The sequence below is a fragment of the Jaculus jaculus genome, chromosome 23 (genome assembly GCF_020740685.1).
Source record: "Jaculus jaculus isolate mJacJac1 chromosome 23, mJacJac1.mat.Y.cur, whole genome shotgun sequence".
NCBI classification, from domain to species: domain Eukaryota; kingdom Metazoa; phylum Chordata; class Mammalia; order Rodentia; family Dipodidae; genus Jaculus; species Jaculus jaculus.
Window position 1 is genome coordinate 4,208,390 of NC_059124.1, and position 22,332 is coordinate 4,230,721.

General features: G+C 38.3%; 2 protein-coding genes across 2 annotated transcripts; both read left to right on the forward strand.

Moving 5' to 3' along the window:
• Positions 1-3,439: 3,439 nt before the first annotated feature.
• On the forward strand, positions 3,440-4,351 carry LOC123456475 (taste receptor type 2 member 140-like). Its single transcript, XM_045139784.1, has one exon. It carries the CDS (start codon positions 3,440-3,442, stop codon positions 4,349-4,351), a length of 912 nt encoding a protein of 303 aa, XP_044995719.1.
• Positions 4,352-8,976: 4,625 nt separating this feature from the next.
• Positions 8,977-9,888, forward strand: LOC123456476 (taste receptor type 2 member 14-like). Its single transcript, XM_045139785.1, has one exon. The coding sequence runs from the start codon at positions 8,977-8,979 to the stop codon at positions 9,886-9,888; it is 912 nt and encodes a 303-aa protein (XP_044995720.1).
• The last annotated feature ends 12,444 nt before the right edge of the window (positions 9,889-22,332 follow it).

Here is a 22,332-nt window from a genome sequence, read left to right on the forward strand (position 1 = left end):
GATATTGGAGAGTGGGCTTATGTTTGGATATGGTTCTGACTTGTTTCCCAGCTCCAGCTATGGGTCCCGCACCACTGAGGGGATCAGTTAGCCAAAACAAGAGCAGTTGGTTCCCCACCATGGCTGTGTGCCACTATTGCACTTGTGTGGGCATCACACCAGGTTATTTGCTGCTAAGTAGGTTGGACTATGAGTTGCTTGGACAGATATTGGTCATTTCCCCCAGTCACCCATGTAGCACCTTCTGGCACTAGACAAGCTGTCTGGGGACTGACTCTCTCCTAGATTCCAGCCATGCCGTTCCATTTTTCATGTCAGCTGCATATGGTGTCTTCAGCAATAGGGTCTTACCACTAACCTTTGGTGGGTCATCAAGTACTCTGACAGAAGTCTGTCATTCTTTTAGAAAACCTTGTAGGTTTCTCTGATCAAAAGCTCATTGTGGGTGGTAGCCCCGTCTAGCTCAGGGTTTTAGCCTCCATCCTGCGGGAAGGCTGCTGCCCCTTGCCACTGTGCTTCAGTCTGTCTGTCTGTTAAGATCATGTCTGGTGTTTGTCTTTGCTTTCCTACTTCACTTTCTTTACAGGAAGTCTTGATATAATAGGGGTATGTGGAGGAGCACCATAGTCTCTGAATTTCAAAGTTCTGTGGTGGTAGAAGTTAACTGTTTTTTATTTTTGAAAAGGTGTTATGTGCTACTTATTATTTGCCAAAACAGGAGAGTTTCAGAGGCTTCCTCTTTGCTCTAGTAACAATAATGTCACATATGCTATATGTCAGGAAGTCAAGTGACAGTATTACCAACTACCAAATCTATGCATCTCAATAATACATTGAGGAATAGGCAAATAAGTACATCAAGGCGAATATTATTGAAAGCTGTAAGGAGCATCTGGCATTCTGAAATGCCCAGTCTTCATTCTTAGTGACTTTAAAAATGCATGTGCTTTCCAAGATGCTGGCCTCTTCTGGTGCATATCATTACTCACAGAGTACCATTTAGTCTCTTTTGGTCATATTTGTTGTTCTAAATATGCAGAAATGTCAAGTAACCCATGGGCTCAATACATCAATTTGCAATGAGGTATTCTGACCTTGGTTATTTTATATAGTCCCCTTGCTGAGAATAAAAGATAAAAAGGTGGCTGACTGCTCAAAATTGTCTATCATCTATTATCTTAACTAACTCACATTGCAGACCATGATTTTACCATTAAATGTGAAAGGTATATTAAAGTGATGCTATCAAACTTCTAGGCAGAAGGAGATACTTTCAGTGATATTTTTGTTTGTATTTCTGTTTAATTCTGGGCTCAGTGGTACAGGATCTTATATACTTTCATTCAAAAAAATAAAAACACACACAAATATATGTATATAGATATTGACATATAAATACAAAGGGATTATATGTTAAATGATGTTGAGTAAAAGTGCATGATATAATTATGTTTTATTAAGCCATTTTTTTGTACGAATTTGTTATCGATATTACATACGACATACTACAAATGGAAAAAATATATGATATGCACTAGCTTTAAATACAATGCTGGCATTAAAGAACATAGTCATTGTGTTCTTACAGGAAATGATTTTTACCTTGTTTTACATATGAAAAGTGTGGTTTGATCCTTGGTGCCATTTTCATCTGGTATCACCTGCATTGTTTTTCTTGGGAGCTATAGTTCAGGTGGAGCCTAAAGTGTTTGCAGCCCTGAATGTAAGGAGCTCCAGTGTAACAAAATCTCTCAGTTGAATGTATCCCTTACTGGAGACTCATATATTACTTGTCATCTAAAAGCCCATGAAATTCCTCACACAGCTTCACATGGTGCCTTCTTTGTACATTTACCTCTGGCCTCTTCCCTGAGCTCTTCCTGGGTACCTTGAAGGAGCAAAGAGAATTTCATTCTGCTCGGTTGCTGCTGCGGGTGGTAAGTTTATGATATGCTTATTAAGAGTTTTCTTAAAATTATCTCAACCTGTTCTGCTAATTTGGGACATTTGGAACAGTTTTGAGGTGTGTTACATTCCCCTTTCTTCTGTCTGGATTCAGGAGAGTTCGGGTAGGTCAGCACCTCATACTGGAATGTAATGGCTTCTCTGCCATCAGAAGACGATGACGCATGAGTTAAAACCTTCTTTGGTGGCTGTTTCTTCCATCATTTAGTCTTGAAAGAGCAGCCATTGTTCTTTGCAGTTTGCTTTCTGTTTTGGCTAGCTAGAATATTGTACCATGCTGTCTCAAGTGAAGGTCATGGAGAAGATATTGCTAGTAGAGCTGGGTGAAACTAGAGTGTCTTTTATGCTACTAATTGATGGTGCCTTCTTGGCAAGGAGGAGACAGGTATTTGATCTGTGGATTCATCCACATGTCTGACTCATGTGACAACAGGAATGTTCCTGCCTTCCTTTCACAATCAAGGATGACATAGTCCAATCTTACAAATACCTACATTTAATACTCTGATATATACATGAAAGTATTTTTAAAACATCTCATTGATAATTTTTATATGTAAATATACTGCATTTTGATCACTATCCCCTCTGTTACCTTCTCCTTTCCCCTTTGTCCTGTCTCCCTTCTAATGAACCCCCTTACTCTTTCCAACTAGTTTCTCTTATACTTTGATAGATTTTTTGACAGACTGTTGATTGGACCAATGTTATGCAGGAGGTAACAGAGTTAATAGGGGTTATTTCTCAATATTTTTAACTTATAATATACTAAGAATGGGATAGATGAATAATATGTGTTGAAGAAAAGATTAACTTAAATTATCAAAGTAACATAGTAGGAATGTCTGTTGGCATGTGATAGTAAAGGAGAGTTGAAATGTGAGTATGCATGTTTTTTATACACAATGAAATCTTAAATATCTATTATTTTCATGAGTATACATTTTAAAAATCATGCAAGATTATTAGATGATATAATTAATAGTAAGAAATTTGAGGAACATAGACATATTTTCCTTCACAAGCCAAATGTTCAAGTATTCAAAGCTGGGTAGATTCACTTATTGCATTTCATTTGCTTTCAGATTTTGTAGTGCTAAACCCTAAAACTCAACTAAAATGATTAACAGAGAAAATAGAAAAAATAGCCAAAATTACAAATGATCTCTATTTGCATGTCAGCACCCTAGATATCAATGTTTCCTTCCTCTTCTACGGCAAGAAGACTCAGGGCTGCTGTGTTAGGAAGACAGACTCTGAGTGAAGTTCTCCTAAACTGAGAGAGGAAATGGAAGAGTTTATGATGAAGCTAATTGCATCTCTAACAGATCTTGTTGCTTGATGGTGTGATACTGCATATGATCATTTTTTAACGTGGAAGACATTATTCAATAGATCTATGCAACATTTTCGATGAATGCATTAAGAAATTTTTGGCAGAGATAATTAACATTGGGACATTGTCTTCAAAGAAATGGATGGTGTCCTGGTTATCACATTAACAATCATTTTCATTGCACAATTCATAATTGGAATTTTAGGAAATGGATTCATAATTATGGTGAACTGCCTGGACTGGGTCAAGCGAAGAAAGATCACTTCAATGGATCAAATCCTCACTGCTCTGGCCATCTCCAGACTGATTCTGCTCTTGACGCTAGTCATAGATTGGCGGGTGTCTATTATTTACCCACTTTTACTGAGGACTATAACTATGTTAAGAATATTTCATATCTCCTGGGCAGTGACCAACCATTTCAGCATCTGGCTTGCTACTGGTCTCTGCATCTTTTATTTTCTCAAGATTGCCATTTTTTCTAACCCTCTTTTCTACTATCTAAAGTGGAGAGTTACAAAGTTAATTGCAATGACTTTGCTGATGTCTCTGGTTCTCTTGGGTATAAATATTGTAATGCTAATCACCTGCATTGATGTCTGGATTTATAAATCTAATTGGGACACGTCTTACAATTCTAGTTCAAGGTTGTTTGCAGAATACTCCAGGCTCATTTTATTCCCAAACTTAATGTTCACTTTAATACCCTTTGTTATATCTTTGGCCATTTTTCTTCTACTCATCTTCTCCCTGTGGAAACATCTCAGGAACATGCAGCACAATGCTCCAGGATGGAGGAACGCCAGCACCTTGGCCCACATCAGAGCCTTGCAAGTCATCATTGCCTTCCTCTTACTTTATATCACTTTCTTTCTGTCTGTTGTTGTAGAAGTTTGGACAGTTGTGATGGAAAATATGCGGGTTATTTTGGTTGCACAAGTTATGGTCACTATCTTTCCTGCTGTCCACTCCTGTGTCCTGATTCTGGCCAATGATAAGATGAGGCAGGCCTGGCTTTTGTTGCAATGGTGGCTGAGGTGCAGGTTCTGACACAAAAGTCTCAGGTTCCTGGACCACTCCAGGGGTCATTTCGTATATTCTACTAGAGGACAATGAGTTTACTGGAAATTCTTGTGTTTATGAATTTTGTGTTCCCTTGTATTCAATTTGTGATTTTAAAAAATGTAAGTTTAGGGCTGCAGAGATTACCCAGTGATTAAAGGTATTTTTTTGCAAAGCCTTCAGGCCAAGGGGTTTTATTCGCCAGTACCCACATAAAGCCAGATGCACAAAGTGGTGCATGCATTTGGAGTTCTTTTGTAGTAGCAGGAGGTCCCAGTGCATGCATTCTTTCTCTCTCTCTCTCTCTCTTTTTCTCTCTCTCTCCCTTTCCCTCTTCATAAATTTATATATGTAAATATGTGATGTGTGTGTGTGTGTGTGTGTGTGTGTGTGTGTGTGTGTGTGTATGTGTGTGTTTAGAATGAAGACTTTCTAAACATAATACATTCAAAGCACCCCATACTCAGGTTTCTTATTAGTATAGGCAAACAAGTAAGAGTATCTAAGTAGATTATTTATCTAGCCCCTAACCAAAGGTTAAATGGGTTATATAAGATATAACCCATACATGTATATGAATCAGTTAGTAGGCATGAATTTTGTTGTGTTGATATGCTATTAATATTTTTGTATGGCTGCTAAAGGTAAAATAGTAAAGGATTGTATGAAGTGAGTGATTGTTGTAAATAAATTAGGTTTAGTAGGAAAGATAGAAACATATGTCCTGTGATCAGTGCTACCTAAATATCACTAAAATATAGTACTGTATAATTTTAGAAATAAAGAATTCTGTATTCTGGTTATATGTCATAAATAAATCAATTTAGATTGCAGAGTTAATTTTTGACATTGATTTTCTTGTATTGATAATCTAGTACATTATATTGTCCAAAAATATGTGGTATATGGGTTTCCTCTATGTCTTTTCTCTATGTCTGCTGAAGAAAGTTTGATAAGAAATAGATGTTATGAAATGACATTAGACATATGTAACATGTATCCTCCAAAAGAGACTGTTTTAGTGTTTATGTATGATATGTACAAATATATGTATGTGTATATATGTATACATACATATTTATACACACATCTATGTATCTGTACACCCCACACATATATTTATATATATAAGTATATAAATTTCATGAAACGAAAGAGAATTATTTTTTATGTTATATGTGTGTGCACTGCATTCATGTGTATGTGCCATTGCAACACCCATGTGCTTGCATGCATGCATGTGTGGTTCTCCACTTGTGGCCAGAGTAGAACACTGGGTATTCAACTCCCTCAATCTTCAATCAATATTCTGATTTTGAGCCAAAGTTTTTGAACTACTAGAGCTTGAAGTTTTTCATGAGCCTGGGAGATTGTATGTTAAGCAATGTGTGTGTGTGTGTGTGTGTGTGTGTGTCAGTATGCATGTGCTTATGTACACTGAAATGTTAAACATGTATCATTTTTCATTACTGATTATGGGGGAGATAATTCAGGATCAGCAGATGAGTGACATTTTGTAGGAAAGACATAATAATGTGTTCACACCTGTCTTTATCGTCCTGATTTTCCAGTGTTCAAAGATACTCAGTGGCTAGAAGTTTTACAGTTGATAGAGCAGTTCCTATTGATTTGCATAGGCATTAGGATTCTGAATGGTAAGTCTCAAAATAGAAGATGGTAGATTCCCGTCTGTAGACAGGAGTGAGCCATCAGCAAAAATGCCAATGAACGTATCCTATCTATATGCATGTGAGCACTGGAGAGCTCAGCCCTTGTTTTCATCCTCAGTGACAGAAAGACTACAGATGGTGTGTGTCAGTTACACAGAAACTGGATGCTGTTTGTGAGGGAGCCTGGAAGGTTTTCATGAAAATGAAAATTAAATTTAAGGTGTACTTAATGAGGATATCTGCCCTGTCCTTCGTATAGTGTTTGTGGTAAGTGTTTATAGGTCATGGGGAAAAATATCATGCTATTTAATTATTTGAGAAAGAGATAGAGACAGCAATAGACAGCAAGAATGGGCACACCGGGTTCTCCAGCCCCTGCAAACAAACTCCAGATGCCTGTGCCACCTTGTGCATCTGGCTCACGAGGGTCCTTTGGCTTTGCAGGCAAATACCTCAACTGCTAGGATATCCTTCCAGCCGTGTGATGCATTTTTTAGAGTCCAATAGCAAGACAGACTGCTTCTTTCAACTGATCCCTCGGCAAGTGGACAAGGCTTCAATTTGACATAGTGAAGCTAAAGCCTATAAATGAACTTTTCCTCCCAAGATTATAGTATTAATCAGGCTTCAAAGCTTTTTTGAATGTGGTCTTACGGACCCACTCAACAGTCTTCGTGACTCTGACCCTTACAAAGTCCTCAGTGAGTCTCTGCTGCAGACGTTCAGTCAGCTCACCCCTGAGCAGAGCTGCAAATGCTCCAGCCTTGTACGACACTGTGCTCTTCTGGCTTATATCCTTGCAATCTGAGCATGACTTTTTGGTCTCTCTCTCTCTCTCTCTCTCTCTCTCTCTCTTTTTTTTTTTTTTGAGTCAAGGTCTCAATGTAGCCCAGCTGACTTGGAATTCAATGCTCTCTTTCTTCAGGAGCTGCTGCTCATGTGAAATATGCAAAGTATTCTGATTGAGGTGTCAGACAGCTTTGCAGGGCTCATCAAGACTCCTCAGGTTGAGGAGAGCGCGCGCTGTTGCCCCAGGTTCTTCTCCTACACTGAACGCACATGAAGTTCCCCTAGCAACATTCAATCTGCACAGTATCGCCTGAATCTCCATTCATAAGTTCATCTTTGCTGCCTGCAAGGACCCAGGTCAATATGGACTTTAATAAGTAACTGGGTTTTGGGAGTTCATGAAGTCCCTTGAACTCCAAACCCTGTGTTCATGCCTGTTTTTAGACAAATAGTTGAGATAGACTAGACTGGAGACTCATATATTACCTGTCATCTAAAAGCCCACGAAATTCCTCACACAGCTTCACATGGTGACTTCTTTGTACATTTACCTCTGGCCTCTTCCCTGAGCTCTTCCTGGGCACCTTGAAGGAGCAAAGAGAATTTCATTCTGCTTGGTTGCTGCTGCGGGTGGTAAGTTTATGATATGCTTAAAGAGTTTTCTTAAAATTTTCTCAACCTGTTCTGCTAAGATACATATCTGTGCCCCAAATTTGGGACATTTGGAACAGTTTTGAGGTGTGTTACATTCCCCTTTCTTCTGTCTGGATTCAGGAGAGTTCGGGTAGGTCAGCACCTCATACTGGAATGTAATGGCTTCTCTGCCATCAGAAGACGATGACGCATGAGTTAAAACCTTCTTTGGTGGCTGTTTCTTCCATCATTTAGTCTTGAAAGAGCAGCCATTGTTCTTTGCAGTTTGCTTTCTGTTTTGGCTAGCTAGAATATTGTACCATGCTGTCTCGAGTGAAGGTCATGGAGAAGATATTGCTAATAGAGCTGGGTGAAACTAGAGTGTCTTTTATGCTACTAATTGATGGTGCCTTCTTGGCAAGGAGGAGACAGGTATTTGATCTGTGGATTCATCCACATGTCTGACTCATGTGACAACAGGAATGTTTCTGCCTTCCTTTCACAATCAAGGATGACATAGTCCAATCTTACAAATACCTACATTTGATACTCTGATATATACAGGAAAGTATTTTTAAAACATCTCATTGATAATTTTTATATGTAAATATACTGTATTTTGATCACTATCCCCTCTGTTACCTTCTCCTTTCCCCTTTGTCCTGTCTCCCTTCTAATGAACCCCCTTACTCTTTCCAACTAGTTTCTCTTATACTTTGATAGATTTTTTGACAGACTGTTGATTGGACCAATGTTATGCAGGAGGTAACAGAGTTAATAGGGGTTATTTCTCAATATTTTTAACTTATAATATACTAAGAATGGGATAGATGAATAATATATGTTGAAGAAAAGATTAACTTAAATTATCAAAGTAACATAGTAAGAATGTCTGTTGGCATGTGATAGTAAAGGAGAGTTGAAATGTGAGTATGCATGTTTTTTATACACAATGAAATCTTAAATATCTATTATTTTCATGAGTATACATTTTAAAAATCATGCAAGATTATTAGATGATATAATTAATAGTAAGAAATTTGAGGAACATAGACATATTTTCCTTCACAAACCAAATGTTCAAGTATTCAAAGCTGGATAGATTCTCTTATTGCTTTTCATTGGCTTTCAGATTTTGTAGTGCTAAATCCTAAAGTCAACTAAAATGATTAACAGAAAAAAACAGAAAAAATAGCCAAAAATACAAATGATCTCTACTTGCATGTCAGCACACTAGAAATCAATGTTTCCTTCCTCTTCTATGGCAAGAAGACTCAGGGCTGCTGAGTTAGGAAGACAGACTCTGGGTGAAGTTCTCCTAAGCTATGAGAGGAAACGGAAGAGTTTATGATGAAGCTAATTGCATCTCTAACAGATCTTGTTGCTTGATGGTGTGATACTGCATATGATCATTTTTTAACGTGGAAGACATTATTCAATAGATCTATGCAACATTTTCGATGAATGGATTAAGAAATTTTCGGCAGAGATAATTGACATTGGGACATTGTCTTCAAAGAAATGGATGGTGTCCTGGTTATCACATTAACAATCATTTTCATTGCATACTTCATAATTGGAATTTTAGGAAATGGATTCATAATTATGGTGAACTGCCTGGACTGGGTCAAGAGAAGAAAGATCACTTCAATGGATCAAATCCTCACTGCTCTGGCCATCTCCAGACTGATTCTGCTCTTGACGCTAGTCATAGATTGGAGGGTGTCTATTATTTACCCACTTTTATTGAGGACTAGAACTATGTTAAGAATATTGCATATCTCCTGGGCAGTGACCAACCATCTCAGCATCTGGCTTGCTACTGGTCTCTGCATCTTTTATTTTCTCAAGATTGCCATTTTTTCTAACCCTCTTTTCTACTATCTAAAGTGGAGAGTTACAAAGTTAATTGCAATGACTTTGCTGATGTCTCTGGTTCTCTTGGGTATAAATATTGTAATGCTAATCACTCGCATTGATGTCTGGATTTATAAATCTAATTGGGACATGTCTTACAATTCTAGTTCAAGGTTGTTTGCAGAATACTCCAGGCTCATTTTGTTCCCAAACTTAATGTTCACTTTAATACCCTTTGTTATATCTTTGGCCATTTTTCTTCTACTCATCTTCTCCCTGTGGAAACATCTCAGGAACATGCAGCACAATGCTCCAGGATGGAGGAACGCCAGCACCTTGGCCCACATCAGAGCCTTGCAAGTCATCATTGCCTTCCTCTTACTTTATATCACTTTCTTTCTGTCTGTTGTTGTAGAAGTTTGGACAGTTGTGATGGAAAATATGCGGGTTATTTTGGTTGCACAAGTTATGGTCACTATCTTTCCTGCTGTCCACTCCTGTGTCCTGATTCTGGCCAATGATAAGATGAGGCAGGCCTGGCTTTTGCTGCCATGGTGGCTGAGGTGCAGGTTCTGACACAAAAGCCTCAGGTTCCTGGACCACTCCAGGGGTCATTTCGTATATTCTACTAGAGGACAATGAGTTTACTGGAAATTCTTGTGTTTATGAATTTTGTGTTCCTTTGTATTCAATTTGTGATTTTAAAAATATAAGTTTAGGGCTGCAGAGATTACCCAGTGATTAAAGGTATTTGTTTGCAAAGCCTTCAGGCCATGGGGTTTAATTTCCTAGTACCCACATAAAGCCAGATGCACAAAGTGGTGCATGTATTTGGAGTTCTTTTGTAGTAGCAGGAGGTCCCAGTGCATGCATTCTTTCTCTCTCTCTCTCTCTCTCTCTCTCTTTCTCTGTCTCTGTCTTTCTCCCTCTCACCCTTCATAAATTTATATATGCACATATATGATGTGTGTTTGTTTAGAATGAATACTTTCTAAACATAATACATTTAAAGCACCCCATACTCAGGTTTCTTATTAGTATAGGCAAACAGGTAAGAGTATCTAAGTAGATTATTTATCTAGCCCCTAACCAAAGGCCAAATAAACTTTTCTATATTTTATAATAAGCATATAAGATATAACACATACATATATATGAATCAGTTATTAAGCATGAATTTTGTTGTGTTTATATGGTACTAATATGTTTGTATGGATTCTAAAGGTAAAATAGTAAAGGATTGTATAACGTGAGTGATTGTTTTAAATAAATTAGGTTTAGTAGGAAAGATATAGAAACCTATGTCATGGGTCCTGTGATTAGTGCTACCTAAATATCACTAAAATACAGTACTGTATAATTTTAGAAATAATGAATTCTGTATTCTGGTTATATGTCATAAATAAATCAATTTAGATTGCAGAGTTAATTTTTGGCATAGATTTTCTTGTATTGATAATGTAGTTCATTTAATTGTCCAAAAAAATGTGGTATATGAGTTTCCTCTATGTCTTTTCTCTATGTCTGGTGAAGAAAGTTTGATAAGAAATAGATGTTATGAAATAACATTGGACATATATAACATGTATCCTCCAAAATAGACTGTTATAGTGTTTATGTATGATATGTACAAATATATGTATGTGTATATATGTATACATACATATGTATACACGCATCTATTTATCTGTACACCCACACTCATATATTTATATATATAAGTATATAAATTTCATGAAAGGAAAGAGAATTATTTTTATGTTATATGTGTGTGCACTGCATTCATGTGTATGTGCCATTGCAACTACCCATGTGCTCACATGCATGCATGTGTGGTTCTCCATTGGTGGCCAGAGGAGAACATTGGGTATTCAACTCCCTCACTCTTCAATCAATATTCTTATTTTGAGGCAGAGCTTTTTGTACTACTAGAGCTTGAAGTTTTTCATGAGCCTGGGAGATTGCCTGGTCTCGGTTCCCCTTCACAGACCTGGAGCTACAGGAAGGTGTGTCCGTGGCCACTGTTCACACTGGTTCTGAAGATTCAGACTCAGGCAGCTTCAGGACCTCATGATTATGAAGAAAGCACACTTTACACTCAGTGGTCTCTCCAGCCCAGAAACGGACTTCCTCATGTTAGAACAATCATCTTCATTCACTGAATGAATGAAGATGACACAGAAATCTAGAGTGAAAACCTTGGTGTGGGGGAGTTGCATCTCTAATTCAGGTGAAAAGTGAACAGAAGAGTTTGCTATGAGCTGTGTATGCGTTGTGATGGAAAAATCATAAAATAAAGGAGGAATTAAGATGCTTTACATATTATTAATTTTCTGTGGGTAATTGGTACTGGGTAAATGGGTATCCAAAAAAAGTCAGAGTCATTTTTGTTGGTGGTAGTGAGCTGTCCTATTCAACTATCTTATGGACTTTGAAAAAGACAGCAACGTAATGAATCTGATTAACACTAGAAAAAGAGAATTAGAGAAAAGAATGCATGACTGACAATTATATGCAGGGCTTTAAAATGGAATTCAGATTTATTAGAAATAATAAAACAATTCATTGTTCTCACTTTTCTTAAACCTACAACCATAGGATTGCCTGTATATCTGTGGGGGACAGCTCAAAGTCCTCTTCATTGGACATCCATATAAGTGCATATAAAATTTTAGGTCTGAATGTGTTCTCTAAGAGTCATTTTTTTAAATTTAGGAAATTACACAGTATTAATTTATGTTTCAATTTTTACTTAGAATCATTTTTCCAGAAGTGAAGTGAAGTATGTCAGTGTTTTGGTGGTGGTAGGTGCATACATCTACGTTAATGACTTGTAAACAATAAAGCTATTTAGAAATAATAATATCTTCCTGTCATACATGTCCAAACTATGATGACATGGAAGTTTGACTTCCCCTTTCCACATGTATCAAATGATTTTGTTAAAATAAAGCATCATGGGTAACAAGGGGAAAAAAACACAACAACAGAGTGAACGTAGCCTACAAAACAGAAGCACATCTGAACTAGCTATCATTTGACAGGAGACTCATGTTTAGAATATATGAAAAATTAAATGAAAACAGCACAGGAAGACATACTCTCATATACCTATTGGAGTTATGGTTGGGAAATAAGCTGCTCCCTCCCAAAAGGCCATGTTGTGCAGGCTTGGTCTCCTGCTGCTCAATCCAATCATTGGGAACTGATCTGATATGAGAGCTCTCACCAAAACAATGGATTATCACTTGACAAGTTCCTAACACAATGCTATTATTGCCACATGGGACCCAGTTGTGGGCTGCAGGTGTTGCAAGAGTTCCTAGGGAGATGTGAACAAACATCTAGTCTGTTCGCCCCAGATAGAAGCATGAGAGAACAGAAAAATGACTCTGCTCAAATTTATCTTTGTGAACCAATGTGTTGCAGTCTGGTTCGCATTGCTGGTAGAAATCACCCAACAAAGAGCAGCTTCTGGAAAAAAGAGATTTATTTTGGCTTAAAGGCTCGAGGGGAAGCTCCATGATGGCAGTGGAAAATGATGGCATGAGCAGAGGGTGGACATGAACCCCTGGCCAACATAAGGTGGACCACAGCAACAGGAGGGTGTGTCTAACACTGGCATGGAGAAACTGGTTTTAATACCCATAAGCTGGCCACCAACAATACACTCCCTCCAGGTGGCGTTAATTCCCAAATCTCAATCAGCTGGGAACCTAGCATTCAGAACACCGAAGTTTATGGGGGACACCTGAATCAAACCACCACACAATGGGATAAATCAAGTTCATTTACAGTAGTGTGGGCAAATTACAGGCCACTGAGGCAATAGAGTAGAGTTTGTGAGAACATGTCAGAGGAAGGCAGCCCTCTCCTAGCACTGGGATTTTGTGTAGCAATCTAACAGCTTTTGGAAATGTCTTTCTGCAACCACTCAGAACACCAATAGTAAATATTTTTAACTAATGCTCTAAGATTTCCTCAATCATGCACTCACATCTTAATTATGCTGTTCCATCTGTACCACACTCAGAGATTAGCATTATATAACCAACTATTTCTATAAAGGATAGGCATCATCTATGAAGGTTTACTACCAACCATTACAAGGAACTGCAAAGTAGTCCAGGGATTCCAGAGCTCTAGAGATTTTATTTTAAAAAATGAATAAAAGCAAAAATATATTAGCAAGGTCCAAAATTGCTGAGGTCCAGTCTCAGCAGGGTTGTAGAATTCTAAGGGGACGTGTGGAGTTGGTGTTGTGAGGAAGTGATGTGGACCAGCGGTTGAGGTGAAACACCCTGGATGCAGAGCAAAACTCTGCTTCTTTATTTATACTTTTACAATACATTATTATTTTTGCAAGGAACACATGTCAACTCATTCATGTAGCTTCTACTCTCTAAGAAAGCTTGCACAGTAATCCTCTTTTCCCTTGGTTTCCCTGGCTTCTGCTTAACTCATGAACCTCTTGCTCCATAGACATTCTGATACCATCTTAAACAAGAAAGTCAAGGATTGCAAGCTGGTTAATATCTTATGAAAGCTCATGAAAACTAGCCAAGAGCCCTGGAAGATAGCTCTTGCGGCTATAAGGTGATAGACATTTTTTTTTTTTTTACCCCAGAAAGGGCAGTGTTAGCCACTCTTTATATAGCATTATCTCCTGGCCTGAATAAAGGTATGTTTCTCTATTTCTAGCCTAGTACTGATTTAATTATCTCTCTATGACATTTCTTTGTTCCTCCATTTCACAGTTTGGGCCTGGCCTTGCAAATCTCTCCATGAAAGGAAGATTTTGATACTTAACTCTTTTCCCATCTTTCCGGACCATCCTTACTCCATCAAGGTTTGCCCCTGTATATGGTAAAGGTTGATTTATCTAAACAATATTTTGCATTGATGTCTTTCCTTTGGGATCCCACGTAACTCTATTGTTGATTCTGAAAGTTACATATTCTGTTTCATTTCCTGGTGTGGGCCCAACCCGATTATTTGAAAGATGTTTAGTTTTCCTCCCTAGCAGTTCAGGCTCCTTTTCTAGTAAATCATCTGTAGGTTCAGGAAATGTGCCCATTAATTTCTGTAATCATAAGTAATGTTTCTTGGGAATAACTGCTACGACATTTGACAGCATTGTGAGGAACATGTCTCATTAGGTGAAATATACATTTGTGGTATGAAGAAATTTGTTCATTCAAACAAGTCCTTTCAGGATTCGTAATCTGTTTACCTGTTTGAACATTACAGCCTAAGAAATTTTTGTAGAAACATTCTTTTCCTGTTTAAACTTTGGTGACTGTATACATATGTAGGGGAATTGGATTCCCCTATTACTGATAAGGGTACTTGCCTGCAGAGCCTAGGGATCCAGATTTGATTCCCCAGTAGCTACGTCAGCCAGATGCACAAGGTAGAGCATGAGTCTAGAGTTTATTGGCAGTGGCTAGAAGCCCTGGGGCACCCATTCTCTCTTTCTCACTCGCTGTCCCTGTCTCTCCCTCCCTCCTCCCTCCCTCCATCTCTCACAAATAAATAAATGAGTAAATAAATAAACAGTACTCTTTTAATAAAGGGCGATCCAAAGGATGAAGGGTTAGGGAGAGGGACCTAAGAGGATGATGAGATGGGAGCACAATCAAATTACTGTATGTTCATACGCTGAAGTTCCCAAAAAATAATTAAAAAAATAACAGTAACAAAGGCATCAATAAATTGATAGGTAGGAGACTCTTATTGATGTTAAATGATCTAAGCAAAAACATACAAATAAAATTGTGATTAATCCCTTCATCACAACTTGTATTTGTTATGGAAGTACATGCAATTATTCACAAATTTAAAAACATTAAAATGAAATATAATAACACCCTTGTAATATACTTAAACACAACCTCAATCCCTTCTCTCATGACTTTGTATTTTGTTTTACTTGTGAAGTGTGATGGTATTTTCCTTGGTGCAACATGCCAACTTTGTTTTGTCAATGCTCTCTCTCTTCAGGAGCGCTGTTCATGTGAAATATGCAAAGTATTCCCATTCAGGTGTAAGACAGCTTTGCAGGGCTCAGCAAGGCTCATCAGAGTGAGGAGAGCGCGTGCTGTTGCCCCAGGTTCTTTCCCTACACTGAACGCACATGAAGTTTCCCTAGCAACATTCACTCTGCACAGTCTCACCTGGATCTTCTTTCCTAAGCTCATCTTTGCTGCCTGCAAGAACCCAGGTCAATGGGGACTTTAATATGTAAGTGGGTTTTGGGAGTTCATGAAGTCCCTTGAACTCCAAACCCTGGGTTCATGTCTGTTTTTAGCCAAAAAATTGAGATAAACTAGACTGAGTACATTTTTTTTTTCCAGTTTTCTGAGGTAAGGTCTCAGAGAAGCTCAGGCTGATCTTTAGTTCTCTAGGTAGACTCAGGGTGGCCTCAAACTCTCTGCCCCTCTAGTGCTGGGATTAAAGGCGTGTTCCACCATGCCCGGCGAGAATTACACTGTAGAATTATTCCATTTATTCAGGATAAAGGAAAGCTTCTGCCATGTGGGAGACAGCAGGGGGTCTGGGGCTCCCATGGGAGTGGGGAGGGAGGCTTACTGAACAGGAGACTAGAAATTCAGGAGAGCTGCCAAGCCAAAAAGGAGGGCTTGCCCACCTGGACAGGGTGTACTTATCACCTTATTGTGGCGCAAGTTCCCTTCAGGCTCAGGTAAGCCTCACAGAGGGCTGATTGGTGTGGATTCAGTGGCATGACTCTGGATGAGGCTAGCTGTAATTTGGGGGCTGAACTTAACCAGTCACAATGCCAGGATTAGATTTAAGTTCTAGGAAAGGGGAACTCCCTCCCAGGAGGAGTTCAGGTTGTTTCTGGAGAAACAGATCTAGGCAACTCCTTTAGTCAAGATCCTTCTATGATCTCTAGTAAAGTAAAGACATTTGATAAGAGTGAAAGGAGGTAACTTCTGGGAAGGAGGTGACAGAATGGGGACAATTCTATTTGTGTGGAGCACCTCATTCATGCCACGCTCAGTCGTGAGACAACAGAGGTATTTCCTCCTGCTTTCAAATGCAAAGACAAAACAGTCCAAGTGTATTTAATTCTCTACCATATTTACGTGAAAAGATTTTCACTCGCACCTCTGTATGTTTAGCAATGTGTGTGTGTATAAGTCAGTATGCATGTCTTTATGTACACTGAAATGTTAAACATGTATCATTTTTCATTACTGAGTATGGGGGAGATAATTCAGGATCACCAGATGAGTGACATGTTGTAGGAAGGACATAATAATGTGTTCACAGCTGTCTTTATCGTCCTGATTTTCCAGTGTTCAAAGATACTCAGTGGCTAGAAGTTCTAATGTCAATAGAGCGGTTCCTATTGATTTGCATAGGCATTACTGAATGGTAAGTCTCAAAATAGATGATGGTAGATTCCTGTCTGTAGACAGGAGTGAGCCATCAGCAAAAATGCTAGTGAATGTATCCTATCTATTTGCATGTGAGCACTGGAGATCTCAGCCCTTGTTTTCATCCTCAGTGACAGAAAGACTACAGGATACTGTGTCAGTTGCACAGAAACTGGATGCTGTTTGTGAGGGAGCCTGGATGGTTTTCATGAAAATGAAAATTAAATTTAAGGTGTACTTAATGAGGATATCTGCCCTGTCCTTCATATAATGTTTGTGGTAAGTGTTTATAGGTCACCGGAAAAAATATGATGTTATTTAATTATTTGAGAAAGAGATAGAGACAGAGATAGACAGCAAGAATGGGCACACCAGGGTCTCCAGCCCCTGCAAACAATCTCCAGATGCCTGTGCCACCTTGTGCATCTGGCTCACGTGGGTCCTTTGGCTTTGCTGGCAAATACCTCAACTGCTAGGACATCCTTCCAGCCCTGTGATGCATTTTTTAGAGTCCAATAGCAAGACAGACTACTTCTTTCAAGTGATCCCTGGGTAAGCAGACAAGGCTTCATTTGACATAGTGAAGCTAAAGCCTGTCAGTTAACTTTTCCTCCCTTGATTATAGTATTAATCAGACTTCAAAGCTTCTTTGAATGTGGTCATCAGTCTTCGTGACTCTGACCCTTACAGAGTCCTCAGTGAGTCTCTGCTGCAGACGTTCAGTCAGCTCACCCCTGAGCAGAGCTGCAAACGCTCCGGCCTTGTACGACACTGTGCTCTTCTGGCTTATATCCTTGCTCACTGAGCATGACCTTTTGGTCTCTCTCTCTGTCTTTTTTTTTTTTTTTTTTTTTTTTGAGTCAGGGTCTCACTCTAGCCCAGCTGACTTGGAATTCAATGCTCTCTTTCTTCAGGAGCTGCTGTTCATGTGAAATATGAAAAGTATTCCAATTGAGGTGTCAGACAACTTTGCAGGGCTCAGCAAGACTCCTCAGGGTGAGGAGAACTCGTGGTGTTGGCCCAGGTTCTTCCCCTACACTGAACGCACATGAAGTTCCCCTAGCAATATTCACTCTGCACAGTATCGCCTGAATCTCCATTCATAAGCTCATCTTTGCTGCCTGCAAGGACCCAGGTCGATATGGACTTTAATAAGTAACTGGGTTTTGGGAGTTCATGAAGTCCCTTGAACTCCAAATCCTGGGTTCATGTCTGTTTTTAGCCAAATAGTGGAGATAGACTAGACTGGAGACTCATATATTGCCTGTCATCTAAAAGCCCACGAAATTCCTCACACAGTTTCACGTGGTGATTTCTTTGTACATTTACCTCTGGCCTCTTCCCTGAGCTCTTCCTGGGCACCTTGAAGGAGCAAAGAGAATTTCATTCTGCTCGGTTGCTGCTGCGGGTGGTAAGTTTATGATATGCTTATTAAGAGTTTTCTTAAAATTTTCTCAACCTGTTCTGCTAAGATACATATCTGTGCCCCAAATTTGGGACATTTGGAACAGTTTTGAGGTGTGTTATATTCCCCTTTCGTCTGTCTGGATTCAGGAGAGTTCGGGAAGGTCAGCACCTCATACTGGAATGTAATGGCTTCTCTGCCATCAGAAGACGATGACGCATGAGTTAAAACCTTCTTTGGTGACTGATTCTTCCATCATTTAGTTTTTAAAGCGAAGCCATTGTTCTTCGAGGTTTGCTTTCTCTTTTGGCTAGCTAGAATATTGTACCATGCTGTCTTGAGTGAAGGTCATGGAGAAGATATTGCTAGTAGAGCTGGATGAAACTAGAGTGTCTTTTATGCTACTAATTGATGGTGCCTTCTTGGCAAGGAGAAGACAGGTATTTGATCTGTGGATTCATCCACATGTCTGACTCATGTGACAACAGGAATGTTTCTGCCTTCCTTTCACAATCAAGGATGACATAGTCCAAGCTTACAAATACCTACATTTAATACTCTGATATATACATGAAAGTATTTTTAAAACATCTGATTGATATTTTTATATGTAAATATATTGTATTTTGATCACTATCCCCTCTGTTACCTTCTCCTTTCCCCTTTGTCCTGTCTCCCTTCTCATGAACCCCCTTACTCTTTCCAACTAGTTTCTCTAATACTTTGATAGATTTTTTGGCAGACTGTTGATTGAACCAATGTTATGCAGGTGGTAACAGAGTGAATAGTTGTTATTTTCAATATTTTTAACTTATTATATACTAAGAATGGAATAGATGAATAATATATGTTGAAGAAAAGATTAACTTAAATTATCGAATAACATAGTAGGAATGTCTGTTGGCATGTGATAGTGAAGGAGAGTTGAAATGTGAGTATGCATGTTTTTACACAATGAAATCTTAAATATCTATTATTATCATGACTATACATTTTAAAAATCATGCACGATTATTAGATGATATAATTTTTAGTAAGCACTTTGAGGAACATAGACACATTTTCCTTCACAAGCCAAATGTTCAAGTATTCAAAGCTGGATAGATTCTCTTATTGCTTTTCATTTGCTTTCAGATTTTGTAGTGCTAAATCCTAAAATTCAATTAAATGATTAACAGAGAAAACAGAAAAAATAGCCAAAATTACAAATGATCTCTATTTGCATGTCAGCACTCTAGAAATCAGTTTTTCCTTCCTCTTCTATGGCAAGAAGACTCGAGGCTGCTGTGTTAGGAAGACGGACTCTGGGTGAAGTTCTCCTAAACAGTGAGAGGAAACGGAAGAGTTTATGATGAAGCTAAGTGCATCTCTAACAGATCTTGTTGCTTGCTGGTGTGATACTGCATATGATCATTTTTTAACATGGAAGATATTATTCAATAGATCTATGCAACATTTTCGATGAATGCATTAAGAAATTTTCAGCAGAAATAATTAACATTGGGACATTGTCTTCAAAGAAATGGATGGTGTCCTGGTTATCATATTAACAATCATTTTCATTGCACACTTCATAATTGGAATTTTAGGAAATGGATTCATAATTATGGTGAACTGCCTGGACTGGGTCAAGAGAAGAAAGATCACTTCAATGGATCAAATCCTCACTGCTCTGGCCATCTCCAGACTGATTCTGCTCTTGATAGTAGTCATAGATTGGCGGGTGTCTATTATTTACCCACTTTTACTGAGGACTAAAAATATGTTAAGAATACTTCATATCTCCTGGGCAGTGACCCACCATCTCAGCATCTGGCTTGCTACTGGTCTCTGCATCTTTTATTTTCTCAAGATTGCCATTTTTTCTAACCCTCTTTTCTACTATCTAAAGTGGAGAGTTACAAAGTTAATTGCAATGACTTTGCTGATGTCTCTGGTTCTCTTGGGTATAAATATTGTACTGCTAATCACCCACATTGATGTCTTGATATATAAATCTAATTGGGACACGTCTTACAATTCTAGTTCAAGGTTGTATACAGAATACTCCAGGCTCATTTTGTTCCCAAACTTAATGTTCACTTTAATACCCTTTGTTATATCTTTGGCCATTTTTCTTCTACTCATCTTTTCTCTGTGGAAACATCTCAGGAACATGGAGCACAATGCTCCAGGATGGAGGAGTGCCAGCACCTTGGCCCACATCAGAGCCTTGCAAGTCATCATCGCCTTCCTCTTACTTTATGTCACTTTCTTTATGTCTTTTGTTTTAGAAGTTTGGGCAGTTGTGATGGAAAAAGTGCTGGTTATTTGGGTTGCACAAATTATGGTCACTATCTTTCCTGCTTTCCACTCTTGTGTCCTGATTCTGGCCAATGATAAGATGAGGCAGGCCTGGCTTTTGTTGCCATGGTGGCTGAGGTGCAGGTTCTGACACAAAAGTCTCAGGTTCCTGGACCACTCCAGGGGTCATTTCGTATATTCTATTAGAGGACAATGAGTTTATTGGAAATTCCTGTGTTTATGAATTTTGTGTTCCTTTGTATTCAATTTGTGATTTTAAAAATATAAGTTTAGGGCTACAGAGATTACCCAGTGATTAAAGGGATTTGTTTGCAAAGCCTTTAGGCCAAGGGGTTTAATTCCCCAACCCACATAAAGCCAGATGCACAAAGTGGTGCATGTATTTGGAGTTCTTTTTTAGTGGCAGGAGGCCCCAGTGCATGCATTCTTTCTCTCTCTCTCTCTTTCTTTGTCTCTGTCTTTCTCCCTCTCGCCCTTCATAAATTTATATATGCACATATATGATATGTGTGTGTTTAGAATGAAGACTTTCTAAACATAATAGATTCAAAGCAGCCTGTACTCAGGTTTCTTATTAGTATAGGCAAACAGGTAAGAGTATCTAAGTAAATTATTTATCTAGCCCCTAACCAAAGACCAAAAAAACTTTTCTATATTTTATAATAAGCATATAAGATATAACACATACATATATATGAATCAGTTATTAGGCATGAATTTTGTTGTGGTTATATGCTACTAATATGTTTGTATGGCTTCTAAAGGTAAAATAAAAGGATTGTATAAAGTGAGTGATTGTTTTAAATAAATTAGGTTTAGTAGGAAAGATAGAAACATATATCCTGTGATCAGTGCTACCTAAATATCACTAAAATATAGTACTGTATAATTTTAGAAATAAAGAATTCTGTATTCTGGTTATATGTCATAAATAAATCAATTTAGATTGCAGAGTTAATTTTTGGCATAGATTTTCTTGTATTGATAATGTAGTTCATTTAATTGTCCAAAAACATGTGGTATATGGGTTTCCTCTATGTCTTTTCTCTATGTATGCTGAAGAAAGTTTGATAAGAAATAGATGTTATGAAATAACATTGGACATATATGACATGTATCCTCCAAAAGAGACTGTTTTAGTGTTTATGTATGAAATGTACAAATATATGTATGTGTATATATGTATACATACATATGTATACACACATCTATGTATCTGTACACACACGCATATATTTATATATATATATGTATATAAATTTCATGAAAGGAAAGAGAATTATTTTTTATGTTACATGTGTGTGTACTGCATTCCTGTGTATGTGCCACTGCAACACCCCATCTGCTCACATGCATGCATGTGTGGTTCTCCACTGGTGGCCAGAGGAGAACATTGGGTATTCAACTCCCTCACTCTTCAATCAATATTCTTATTTTGAGGCAGAGCTTTTTGTACTACTAGAGCTTGAAGTTTTTCATGAGCCTGGGAGATTGCCTGGTCTCGGTTCCCCTTCACAGGCCTGGAGCTACAGGAAGGTGTGTCCGTGGCCACTGTTCACACTGGTTCTGAAGATTCAGACTCAGGCAGCTTCAGGACCTCATGATTATGAAGAAAGCACACTTTACACTCAGTGGTCTCTCCAGCCCAGAAACGGACTTCCTCATGTTAGAACAATCATCTTCATTCACTGAATGAATGAAGATGACACAGAAATCTAGAGTGAAAACCTTGGTGTGGGGGAGTTGCATCTCTAATTCAGGTGAAACATCAACAGAAGAATTTGCTATGAGCTGTGTATGGGTTGTGATGGAAAAATCATAAAATAAAGGAGGAATTAAGATGCTTTACATATTATTAATTTTCTGTGGGTCATTGGTACTGGGTAAATGGGTATCCAAAGAAAGTCA

Bases quoted from the DNA above. Each gene is read 5' to 3' on its own strand.
- LOC123456475 (XM_045139784.1), top strand. From the start codon at position 3,440: ATGGATGGTGTCCTGGTTATCACATTAACAATCATTTTCATTGCACAA.
- LOC123456476 (XM_045139785.1), top strand. From the start codon at position 8,977: ATGGATGGTGTCCTGGTTATCACATTAACAATCATTTTCATTGCATAC.